The sequence below is a fragment of the Lepisma saccharinum genome, chromosome 1, assembly GCF_977018435.1.
Source record: "Lepisma saccharinum chromosome 1, izLepSacc3.1, whole genome shotgun sequence".
In the NCBI taxonomy this organism is placed as follows: Eukaryota; Metazoa; Arthropoda; class Insecta; order Zygentoma; family Lepismatidae; genus Lepisma; species Lepisma saccharinum.
Genome location: NC_139229.1, coordinates 128991655 through 129005610, shown reverse-complemented (window position 1 = coordinate 129005610; position 13956 = coordinate 128991655). Strand labels below are relative to the sequence as shown.

The window sequence follows — 13956 nt, the reverse complement described above, 5'->3', positions numbered from 1 at the left end:
AACCGCCGGGGAGTGGTTATCACTGCACGCTATGACACCAGGAGTTCTGAGTTCGAACATCGACGTCGGCATGGGTATTATTTGTGTTTGTCTCGTCATTAATTGTATTGTATCATCTTCACGATTAACAAAATGTGTCAGCGACGCTAAGTAGCATAAACCAAATCATTGATTTATTGTCTGATTTGGTTTGTTTTACTTCGCTTTCCCTTCACTTTTGGCTAATCGTCAAGATGATAAGATAAAATTGATGAAGGGACAAACACAAATACAGTAGAGCGTCGATTATCCGAACGTCGGTCAACCGAACGACCGCTTAACCGAACTGTGTACTCGCTCACTTTCAGATATCTATAATGAAAAAAGTACGTGACTTAGCTGCTCGTAAGCGTGTAGGCTTGCTTAGACAGACCAAAATAAAGGATTTTTTTAAACGTTAATTTTGTGTACTGTGTGTATTGTTCATGCAAAATGCGTATGTAATATGTACATATTTTTGTTTAATAAACTGTACCACATACTATATATTCCTACTAAAGTTGCCTTTGTACGTTACTTTGTAATACATACTTAAAGAGATGCCTGTTTTTATGAATAAATTTACTGTACAGTACTTCTTTTTGGCAAATAAACATGTACAGTTCGATTATCCGAACAAACCAGTTTTCCGAACACCCATGTCCCCCAATTACTCCGGATAATCGACGCTCTACTGTAACACCCATGCCCAGGTCGGGGTTCGAACCCGGGATATCTGGCTAAATTGTCAAATCAACATGTTTTGGATTTTCGAAAGTGGGTGGGATTAACGTGTGCTTCTTTTCAGTAGTCCTTCCTCATTTTCCAATACTTTCCTTTCTTTGATGTTCTATTTTTAGGAATACTGGGCCCTAAAGGGGGGAGGGGAGATTATGACCCACACCAACCTCCCTTGGGCATGCCACTGATTGCTACCCCAAGTGTTGACATCACTGCACGTCACTGTTGAAAAGTCATGTTCCGTCACTGCCCCTATTTAAATACCTCAAGAACATTATAATTGTTAAACTGGCTCGTTTATACAACTTCTCCAAAGATATTTCCATATTTAACTATATTTAGTCTATATTCATTTATATTTACAACTATATTTAATAAATTATTCATCTATGAGTTATGACATGAAAAATTAGTTTTCTTATTTGTAAATTTTAAAAATCTGAAAGAAAGATTCTGAAATATTTTGAAATATTTATATCCAGTAGGAACAAAAAATACAATTATCTTGTAATTTACATTTGTATCACAACTTTCATGTTAATATAGTATATACCTCTTTTCAACCTTTCTGTACAAAAGAAAAAGTAATAATCATTAATTCACTCTTGTAGAACCATGGTACTGCAAGTAAGGTAATATTTTGTAATAAAAATATGAGAAACAGATTTAAATTATATACATGTATGTCAAGGAAGTAATGTGGTACAGTGAAATTTATATATTTTTTATCCATTCCTGAGAGGGTAGATTGTCATTTAAGTTATTTCTACAGACATTTTTCAATTGTAATTAACATACGGTCTAATTACATCATTTATCAAAATAGGAATTTTTCTAAGTTCACGTGAGAAGTACCCAAACAACATATCTGTCTCTTGCAATGCTCATTTTTACTTGTCTTGAACACATCTTATGAGATACTGTTAAATGTTTTTGTACAATAAACACATGTACAAAGTAACCTTATCAGCATAAGTATAATGATGCATTTATATTTCTGTTGTAAATAATATGAATATTAATGATACTTCCAAATTTTGATCGATTTTTTAAATAATAAAACTACAACATACAACAAATTGAATAAATAATACTGTGTTTTCGAGTGTTCCTTGTAAGTGTTACTCTTTTCTTACATATAATGTTTGTATTGAAAGAACTTGAGGCAGCAACGGATTCCTTCCCTTCCCCTAGATACGAAGTAATTTTTTCACTGATGAACAATAAATGGACTGATCAGAGAAATCAAATTAGCTTAAAACTAATTAAGTCAGAACTAACGGTAGTAATTAAAGTATGAGCCAAGTTCCATGGCAGAGTGGGTAGCATAGCATGCTACGATGCCAAGTGTCCCAGTTTCAAATCCTGGCCTGGGCATGGGTGTTCTTTGCGAGTGTCCCTTCATCAATTTCATCATACGATCACTCATCCTCATCTTTGAATTTGGCCAAAAGTGGCAGAAAAGCTAAGTAAAATAAACAAAATCAAAATTAATTAATTATGAGTACAGTTCTAAAGAGTGCACAAATACATATAGGTTAAGGCTAAGAAACATGCACATTTGTAAATTTTTATTCTGTATTGTAACCTGTATATTATACACAATGTAAATGAATTATTTTGTTTAATATTATCCATTCCATGAACATTTGCTGCTAAAAATGTGCAAAATTTGTTGGGACTAAATCTCCTTCAAATTCATGGCCGAAAGTTGGTCACCTTAAATGAAACATATACTGGCAGCCTGAAGGAAGCCAGCATGTGATTAACATTATCTTACTCCGTCTTAGGACAAAAATGTTGAATATATGTAACTCTATGAAATCTCATAGTCTCTATGTGATTTCATTCATTATGTGAAGCAGAGGTAAGAAAGGTGTATTCTTTTACTCTTCACTACTTCCACTTCCTTAATTCACGCTCAACGATAATTATTTAGACATTAATATTTCAAAATTCAACAAAATTGCTCACTTCAATAAATTTTGATGAGCTTGTACATCATCTTCCTATTTATATCTTTTAAACAAATTTTAGAAGATAGTAATATTTCCTGTCTATGATGTTAAAATTGACAACATATTATGATAACATTTCATCAAGTATTTTACATTACTTTTAGGTCATCTATTTAATTCTTACTTATCACAGCAAATTTCTTCTTGATTGGTGTAGAAACAGGGACACTTATTTTAATTATAACTTAAATTGAAAGCTAAAGCGTAAGTAACAAAGCAATACACAATTAACCTACTATCTCCTGTAGTTTTATAAAATTTGTAAAATCTTCATCTCTCAATAGAAAACATAATTCACAGATATTGATTTATGTGTAAGAGATTTTAAAAAATCCAAAGGAATAAAGCTCATTTCAAAGATAAAAACAAATGGGCAATCCTATGAATGCCTGCAACATGCTTTTACAGGTTCCAAAATAACACAAATATTTTGAAATTTCAATTTTCAAAATGTGGCATAATGATTTGCTTTTAGAAGCATACATTTTCCCAAATTTCATGAAAATCAAAGGAGGGTGGGAGTCTGGGGTTGAGGCTCAATGGGAAGCCCCTTTCTCTCATGTGTATAGTTGTGTATCATACATAAGCCGTGTTTGAGTAGTTATCACACCACGATACGATGCCAGGGGTCCCAAGTTTGAATACTGGCCTGGGCATGGGCATTATTTGTGTGTCCCTTCATCAATTTCATCATATCATCACTCATCCACATTTTCGCGATTAGCCAAAAGTGATAGAAATGCAAAGTAAAAGAAACCAAATCAATCAATTGTGTATCATACAAGTGGATCAAGATTTTTGAGGTTAACATTATACCTCCTCCAAACCAGTAACATTCCTGTGATGTTGAAGGACATCGCTCCTGGAATAAAAAAACCCAAAAAGAACAAAAATCCCCATGATTGCCATGCTTCCGTAAACAAGTCTGTTTGTTTGAGACACTTCCATCAGTACATACATGGTGTACACATATTGCAGATAGAACGAAACACTTATCAACACATGCTTTGTGCTTGCCCCAGTCCCCCAGGTCATTCAGCATCACCGAGCACTAGCCACTGTGCAACCGCAGTCTTGCTCGTTAATATTTCCTGAAAGAACTCTAGTTCCTCTCCTTTGCAATCTGGACCGATAAGAACCTGTCCCAACACATCATGCTGCCCTAGAATACTATCGTTCATCACACAGAATTCCAAAGTGGAAATCTTCAACTGTTCCCGCACCACACTGAAAGTGATAGCCTCGTTGAACACAGGATTCACAGTATTCCGAGCAACTGATGTCTTCTTTTTTTTTACTCTCTTCCCATTTTGCATAAGCGAGACTTTTATGTATGGGTCTGGAAAAAAGGAAACAATATGAGACAGTATCAAAGTGAAATTGATAAAATTAGCACAAAATATCACCATATAATTTCCTCATTTGTTTATCAATCAATGTGTTATTTGTAGGGCTGAGACAATACCACTTTGAACAGTTCAACACACTTATTGATTCCCACCAAGAGCGATGCTTGAAAATTGTTACAATTAAAAGTTGTGCAAAATATTGATTAATATTACTGAGTGTGAGTCCTTCACTCCAATTATAAGCATATATTTACTAGAGTTTTACTTCAAAATATTCAAGAATTACATCAGAATATTAAAATATGTGGTGAGAAATTAATAGAAACTTTGAAATGTCCAGCATAATAAGTTTCCATGAAAGTGTTGCATGGAATTTTTGCAGACCCTTCAAAAGACATAAATGCTGGAAAAGTATTGGTTGGTATTAGTAAATAAAATCCAACAGATATTTTCTACGTAGAACTGTTAGCGAAAAATGCAGGCTCGACCAGGACACAAACCCAGGTCTCTGACATTCCGTGTTATTGCTCTACCACTGAGCTACCGAGCCAGCCTGGCATCGCCTGATTTTTCGCTTCCGCTGTTTTACCTGTGTGGAATCGTCTGTGCCAGTGCTACCGCAAAGGGATCTGTTGCCTTTGAAACACAGTAGACGTTGACGTTGTCTCTTTCCTCCCAGCGTAGAGATGTTACTTCAGTAAATTAGCCACACACAGAAGATGTACTACGTAGAACTGTTAGCGAGCCTGGTTGAGCCTGCATTTTTTGCTAACAGTTCTACATAGTACATCTCCTGTGTGTGCCTAATTTAATGAAGATATTTTCTAATACCACTACAACTGGTATTGGCTGATACTGATATTTTAGCATTGGTATCGGCTCAGCCCTAGTTATTTGTATGTATATTTTTATATGCCATGTAAGATTTTAGTTATAGTTTAGGGTTCCCTGACATCTTGTAAAATACAAGAATGTCCAATTTTCTTTTGTTAAGACTTCTCATTGTCCTGACAAAAGTTCCCAGGACAGACTCTGTGCAACAAAATCTTTGAGTAAACCTGACATTCTAGAAAACTTATCTGCAAAATGTTATCTTCCATCTTCTCTATATAGTGAAGCATGTTGGTAACTTAGTAATGTACAGTCACGAGAAAATTATCATTATTGGTGGCTTATTGAAAAACATGCTGAAATGACTACAGCTTAAACCATATCCTGAAAAACAACTTTGCATCATCTATTGCTGATTGTTTCCATTACCTGGTTTGTCTGTCAAAAAGGTATGTACAAGATTATATGAATTTTTGGATGTGTTTTAATCACTTCATAATAATGACAATTTTCTATTGACTGTACATATTTCATAATCAGAGTACCTAATTTTGAGACTGACTAAACTATGCTGACTACACATACTGCACACATAACAGATCTTCTTTGATAATTAGATAATTGTTTTTACTTAGTGATGTCCTGTGTTTTCTTCCGAAACATGTGAGAGCCCTATGATAGTCTAAACCATAATCTTAAGTAGTAAATTTGCCCATTCACCTGTATAAGTTCCAATACAACATTTGCACACATGTTGTCTATTTTTTGTCTCTGATTACAAAGTGATGAGACGGAATGGGAAGGTTCCAGACATTCCCATACCGGAATGCCTTTCAGGCTCATTTCGACCCCTGACTATATGTGTACAGTGATCACAATGCTTCAAAATAAAAGTAGCTTTTGTGTAGCTAACAGTTGGGCTGAAAAGTTCATAGGCTGACTCATAGATGGCGTTACTAGAATTAAATCCATGTGATTTTTACTTAGTACTAACCTTCAAAAGATACGTGTATAAATTTCACAGCTGCCGGATAATTAGTTCATGAGATATAGCATTGTGAGTGAAGCAGCTTTTGTTATTGTGAAAAAATGGATAAAATAGAATTTTGTGTGTTAATAAAGCATTGCTTTTTGGCGAAAAAAAATGCTGTTGAAGCCAAGGCTTGGCTTGATAAACATTATTCGGACTCTGCACCAGGAAAATCAACCGTTGAGAAGTGGTTTGCTAAATTTAAACGAGGCGAAATGAGCATTGAAGACGATGCACGCAGTGGACGCCCCAAAGAGGCTGTTACCGACGAAAACATCAAAAAAGTCCACAAAATAATTTTAAATGATCGTAAAGTGAAGTTGATCGAGATAGCTGAGACTTTAAAAATATCAAAGGACCGTGTTGGACATATTGTGCATGAATATTTGAACATGCGAAAGCTGTGTGCAAAATGGGTGCCGCACGTGCTCACAATCGATCAAAAGCAACAACGTCAAGACAATGCACCATGTCACAAATCAATGAAAACGATGGCAAAATTATATGAATTAGACTACGAATTGCTTCCCCATCCACCATATTCTCCAGATCTGGCCCCCAGTGACTTTTTCCTGTTTGCAGACCTTAAAAGAATGCTCGCTGGAAAGAAATTTAGCACTGATGAAGAGGTAATCGACGAAACTGAGGCCTATTTTGAGGCTAAAGAGAAATTGTACTATAAAAATGGCATAGAAAAATTGTATGACCGCTATAATCGTTGTATCGCCCTCAAAGGCAACTATATTGAATAATAAAATCGAATTTTGTCAAAAAAATATTTTTTACTATGTTAGCCTACGAACTTTTCAGCCCAACTGTTACAGTTACTGCCAAAAATTGAGTTTTGCTATACTACAACTACTTTGGCAAGAAAGTATCTAACTAAAGCCTCTCAATAATGCTACATGATACTTTGTTACATATAATACACACAAACCCATACACACACATCAAGACAATTGCCAGGAACAGCATATTTTAATTCACATAATATCTCAAAACATTATATTTTATTATTCTTCGAGTTGCTTCTTGTTTGGTGTAGTATTAACATTATCATCTTGTAATTAAGAAGTGCCAGATTATATTTGTGGTGGAGGCACATTTCAATGTCAAGTATATTCGGTTCTGATTAGTCTATTTGGGTAAACTTGCTTTTTTATCCTCTGGCTGCTTGGAAAAGGATATTACGGAAACGAGGCATTGAAGGATTCTCTTTTATACTGATCAAACATTTTTTTTGTCCTTGGAATGTCCCGGTTCAAGAAGGGTATGCAACCCATGATGAAAGCAGGTGTTCGGGAAATAAGTGTTACACAAGAATAACAATACTTTCAATATTCAATTCTTCAAAAATATTTACATCATAGAAGTATAGGCTAACCATAGTTTTGAATAGCATGCCTAGGAAAGGGGTTGGTGGAAGTTACAAGCCCTCCATTTGTCCTACATTTCTTTACAAAAATAGCATAAGGGAAAGGGGGTACAGTTGCTCTGGATGCTGAAACACTTCACGAGATATGTTGATGACACATTGATAATCGGGAAGAAAAAAAGGTTTAGATAGGATGTTTGAAATTCTGGGGTACAGGAACGCATTAAGTTTACTAAGGAGGCAATGAAAAATGGTGAAATTAACTTCTTGGACCTCAAGATTGTTAAAACCGAAGAAGGCGTTAGGATGGGGTTTTTTCATAAAGCACTACTGGGGATATGTATATCAGGAAAGATTCCGAACACACGGAAAGAACAAAAAATACTGTATTTTTGAATTTTTACATTAGGGCGAGTAGACTATGTAATCAGAAGGAGGAAATGAAAAAAGAAGAGGCATGGATTACGAGGATAGGCAAGAAGAATGGATAGAGAAAATTAAATGAGAAGGATACGAAGGAGAGCTTACAAAATTTGTAAAAGGGAAAATAAGGGGATTTTCAAGAAGGGAGGAAGTGTTGAAAGGGAAGGTGGAGAAGATGAAGACCAAAGGAAATATAAATACATGGGGATCCCATATTTTAAAGGTGTTTCAGAAAAATCTAAAAAGTAGTAAAAAAATATAATATTAAGTGTGGAATGAGGGCCCCACGTAACATCGAAAAACACTTCACGGAATACAAAAGGGCAGGAATGGAAAGAGTGAAGATTGAAGAAGTGAAGGGAGTATATAGAATTAGGTGTGTCTGTGATAAGGAATACGTTGGACAAACAGGAAGAAGTATGGAGGTGAGGTGAAAAGAACATGATAAAGGCATTAGTGAAGCAGTACCTAGAACTGGATTATCCGAGCATATCATAGAAAATCAACATGAAATTAAGAAAAGAGAGGTTATTAGAAGGGAAAATAAAACCATTAATAGAAACGTATATGAGGCCTCCAATATTTGCAAGGAAAGAAATAAGAAACTTAATAGGGAAGACAGGAATTTAGATGACATTTGGATTAGTATGTTTAAAAGATGGGAAATAGGTAAAGAAAATAGGTTTCCAAGTCACACCGGAGGTCGTAAGTGCAGCCCAGGAAATACGAGACTTTGACCCAGAAATGACGTAACGGAGAGGGGAGGTGAGCTAACTGGGAGGGAAATAGTCTGTGGCAGGTTCCTGCATTCTATAAGGAAGTAACAGCTGTTGACCACACAGCAGTGTGAGGGACTGGAATTTTATAGTTTTAACTACTTTTATATGCTTTAGTGTTGTTGTTTTTTAAAGTAAGATGGTAAGGGATAAGGTCAATATATTTGAGCGAAGACAAGTTTTATCAAAATTTGCTTTACCATTTCAACCTACACCCTTTTCCTTGTTTGATACAACTTGATGCGGCATGGTGGTGATTCATGCCTTAAGAAAGCCCGAAGAAGGGGGCAGTAAGACCCCTGAAACGTCGCATCCTTCGACAGATGATACTCACTGGTCACTACTCACTAAGTAATTTAGGTTTTTATATTTTTATTAATATAAAAATATTTTAACATTTGCTGAAACAAATGGGGCAACAAATGATCAGAAAGTGAAAAAATTAGAAAAGAATGTCATTGCAGCATCCTCTCCCCGTGATGTTGGATTGAAATAACATCGATGAAGAGCTTTTTTCGGGATATGAACCAGGTGATTTTTGGATACTCACGTGGACCTGTTGAGCCAGTTTGGTGGTGGACTTCCTAGGACTCCTTTTCATGGTTTCATAAATTTGCACCATTAATCAAGAAAGGTGTCCAGACAGGAGCTTTTGGCTGGTGCTAGACAATGAGGAATGTTGTCACTCAATAATTCCAGTGTTTCCTGGATAGGGCTGGTACATGCAAATGCAGTGATGTGCACTGAGGAGTAGCTAGTCTAGCAGAGATAGATCAATCAATCTCACATCTCGAATTATATTCAAATCACAATATTTATTGTCTTGTTAAAGCCACCACAGCTCATACGCAACACTTTCTTTTCCACGCGCTTCTCGTCCATCCGTGTTCTCCGAAGGCAAAGCTGGCTGAATACCCTAGCTCGCTCTTCTTCCGCCAGACCAGTTTCCAGGTAGAAATGGCCGGCCCAAGGAAAAAGAAGATTTCTACCTCTACCTCTCTTGTCCCCTCGCTACCCGCTGCAATGGTTGAAAGCCCAGGCTTTCAGGTCCCCCAGTCTATCTCGTATAGAACAGATAGGGGATTGGTTTCTCATAACTTTTTTGTAAATCCTCTAAAGAACACAGGGTAAAATTTTCTTCAGTACTTGTGTTCTCTGTATTTACACAACCTTTTACACGTTGTACAATATGTGCGTATGTGTAATATGGGATGTAATTTTATTATTTATGAAATGGGAACGTGTTATGTGCAGACAATAATGTTATGCTTTCTTTCTTTTTTTCTTTTTCAAATATGGAATATATAATGATTAAATTACAAATATGTGCTCAGGCTCTCTCTGACTCTCGTTTTAGTAGTGTTTTATTGAAATATACTACTCTTGGTCTCTAACAGTCATAAATACGGATGTATTTATTAGGGCAAGAGAACGCGTGTTCATATTGTTGTTGGTTTGGTTTATTTTACTTCGCTTTTCTGCCACATTTGGTTATCGCGAAAATGAGGATTGAGTGATAATATGATGAAATTGGTTAAGGGACCTCATATGAACAATCCAGGCCAGGATTTGAACCCGTGATGAGTGCGCATTCTTGTCCTATGTGTTCCAGTGAATAATGAAATAATTTGGAATAAAAAATTGTATCTCAGAACTCAAAAAGTCAAATGAATATCATTGAAGAAACTACAAAAAGTGTGTTGTGTTTTGTTACGTGTCACGAAATCAATCACAGCACGCTACGAAACCAGGATTTCCGGGTTCGAACCCCGACCCAGGCATGGGCGTTCCCTGTGCTCGTCCCTTCATCAATTTCATCGTATCTTCGCAATTAACCAAATGTGACAAAAAAGCGACGCTAAGTAACAAAAATGAAATCAAATCATTGATTGATTGCTCAATTTGGTTTATTTTACTTCACTTTTCCGCCACCTTTGGTACGACAAAATTGATGAAGGGACACACACAAAGAACACAAATGGCCAATCCGAGATTCGAACCCAGGATCTCTGGCTTAGAGTCAAATCAAATAGTTTTTTTATTTTCGAATGTGGGTGGGGGTTACGTGTACTTTTTTCTAGTACTCATTCATAATTTTGCAATCATTTCCTGTTATTGACATTCTTCTTTTTTGTAGGAATACTGGCCCTAAAGGGAGGAGGGGTGACCCACACCAACCCCCCCCCCCTTGAGCATGCCACTGACTGCTACCCCAAGTGTCGACGTCACCGCACGTCACTGTGCAAATGCCTCCATTATGGCCACTCGTTCTGGTATTGAATATGGCATCTTTTCGTTACAAACTTGTTCCTCACAATGCTGAACACAACTGCCTTGATAACAAGAACAGGCGCCGATACAGTAGGGAGGGGAGGGTTGGGTGATGTGGTCAGACAGGGAGGGAAGTGTATTTTGAGTCGGTAATGCTGGTAGTAGTAGTTATACTGCTTTTCCGGATTCTCTGGAGTAGCGACGTGCAGAAAGGGAAAGCTTGTGGGCGGGGCCAGAGTTGGTGGGGAAGGGTGCCTGATGAAAGCAACGAAGTGCTGCGCGGTGTATCGGCCGTAAAGCAAAACGCTTTATGCTGCCAATTTCTTCTTTTATTCTTAACAATGGCCAGTGTTTTGCACGTTTATTTGTCTTTTGATGCTACGAAGAACAGAAAAAAAGTTAAAACAAATTTAAACATACATTTTCAAAAAAAAACAAAAAAAACATGCAAATAACCACAAACTATGAAACATCATGTATCAAAATGTGTTTTAAACAAGTCTGAAAAACATGTTTAAAACACTTTGTTTTAAACGTTTTAAACATTTGTAAAAAACAAAGACATGTGTTTTAAACTTTTCAAATAAGTTGTTCTCGAACACATTCAGGCACTCTCCTGAATGCAGAGTTCCCCTAGACTTGCGAGCTGACATGTTTACTACAGAACTACTGGACCACGAATGAGCAGTCGAGTCGCCCCCTCCCGTGGATGCCCCTCCCCTCCGCACGTTCATTGGACGAGTCGCACACCCTTCAACATGCGCACAGAACGCGATCACGTTCTCTTACTCCAGAGAATCCGGGAAAGGAATATAGTATGCATGCTTTGGATGCAAATTATGGAATGCATGGATGGTGAGAAATGCTAAGTCACTGCTAAAAAAAATGGGGGGGGGGGGTTAGCCTCCTCCTCCTTCCTTTCTGATGTACAATCTTCAATATACTGCAATTTAGGCCATAGAATATTTGACACAGTTCACCACAGGTGGCAATTTTTAGAACTGTTTCTTCGCAAGTTGAAAAATATATTATTTCATTCTTGAAGCTTTCCTCGTGGTGAATGATGAAAGGGTTTCCTCGAGCCGGAATGGCTTCAATTCCTGAAGACCACGTTAGGTCTTATAAATTGGAAGCCTATACACGACCAAAACATCAGTGCATGGTATGGTGTGTCTGACACGTGCATTATCGGCCCAGTATTCACCAACCCACAGTCAACATGGTTGTTGATTGATTGATTTGGTGTTTAAGTCCACTTTATGCACAGTAAGGCTAATCGGGACTGGACCTACAGTTTAGAGTGGGTTGAACCCGGAACCCCTTGATTACAAGACAACGACGCTACCACTGCACCATCGGGAAGACCACAGTCAACATGGATGAGATGAGGCAGGCTGGTTTTTGTTCCCAAACCTGGATAACTGCATTCCATTAAAAAATAGTAAAAGTAAGTTTTATGAATGGGATGGATATTCTTGCAAATTAATGCATTTTTCAGTCATGAACATTTACTTTCTTTTGGTACATAAATTATTTTATGTGTTTGAGAATTAATTTTGTGAAATTTAAGAATTTATATAAAAGAAAATCTGAATGTCAGTGCATAATTTATCATCTCTGTGCATATGTTAGGCAAATATTTTACAAATACTAAAGTTAAATTCATCATTTTGGCATTTTTAACATCCATCTTAGTGACAAGTATAATTCTTGAGTTCATGGCAAATGAAGTCCATAGACTCCAATAAATAAGCTGCACATGTAGTATAATATGAAATGTGGACCAGAAATGGAGGAGGGGTTGGGGGATCTGGATTGAATCTTGTTTGAAAGGAATATGTGTGCTTGAATCAAAAAATAAATATATAAACTACATTTCACTATAGTTAATATCAATTCCACAATTCCCATAGTTAAACACCCAAACTACAAAGATATTAAATGTAGATATGAACCCTTACTAATCTACTTGCAGCCCACAAAGAAAAGTAATAAAAAGTAACAACTTACTTCATGTAAGTCTTGTAGATTAGCTCCAGGCTAATGCTTCTTTTTCATTTCAATAAATACATTGGCAATCCTTCCTTTGTATTCTGCTATCATACAGAGTTCCTTCCTTGTGCACAAAGCTCTGGTTTGTTATTGAATCTAAGATACTTGGGTTGCAAGCGTCTTGCAGCAGACACTTGCAACCCATTGCAAAAATCATATGCATAAAATAATGCAACTTCAGAAAAACTGGTCTTCACACTACACGAAGGTATTGAAGGCTAAGGGAAAAAGAAGGGGCTTGCAATAGGGTACAATAAAAATTCCCAGCAGGGCTTCTGGTTTAGGAATACTTCCGAATTGACACTGAGACATTTTTGGAAATGTATAATTAGGAGAATTTTCGACCAGTCTGGGGCTGGCAACTTATGGGCAGTGTGGTTATGGGGACAGAGTTTGGGCATTTGCAGTGTGAAAAAAAAATACAGGGATCTAGGACTCCTAAGACAGCATGGAAATCTGTCTCCTTTGTCGATCGTTCTAGATTCAGTCCATTTTCAAAGTAATGCATAAGAGAAAGAATGATTTCAAATTTTTTCAATAAAATTTTTTACCTGACATTTCATAAAAAAATAGGGTAGACAGTGTCTACCCTGACTCTATTGATGCTTTGCTATTCATTCTCCTTTCTTCCCTCCCTCCATGAAATTCTTGTAGCACACTATTTCCTGTTTTTTTCTTCTTCCATAAATTGGTGGCCTGCCACAAGACTTATATATGTTTTGCAATTGTAACCGGCAATATACACCCCACTATGAATAGGGTGTGGACAAATACAGACCATGAACATCACCTTGTTTCTCAGTCAGTTGCACACATATTGATTTGGACTTTGTCCATTCTATTGTATTATTTATATTCCTGGTTCATTGTTTTATTTCTTTTGACCAATTACGACAATGATGATGAGTGGTGGTGAGATGAAACTGGTGAAGGGACACTCATAAAATATGAGACTACCTCCTTCAAGTGTTGTTAAAGGTCCAGGAATTGTAAATAATTTCAATTCCGGACCGGAAGAGAAAATCAGAAAGTGTAAATGGGTTTTGGACCATAAAGAACCTTTTTATCATTA

At 36.7% G+C, this 13956-nt stretch overlaps 1 protein-coding gene across 2 annotated transcripts in view; it reads right to left on the bottom strand.

The window, feature by feature from the left end:
• Window positions 1-1269: 1269 nt before the first annotated feature.
• The window catches only part of Sytalpha (Synaptotagmin alpha), a 320680-nt gene continuing 307993 nt past the window's right edge, over window positions 1270-13956 (bottom strand). For both annotated transcript variants that reach the window (XM_083138489.1, XM_083138495.1), the window contains one exon: window positions 1270-4116. In XM_083138489.1, coding sequence (XP_082994615.1) covers window positions 3809-4116 — 308 coding nt within the window. In that variant the 3' untranslated portion in view covers window positions 1270-3808. The remainder of the gene's footprint in view (window positions 4117-13956) is intronic.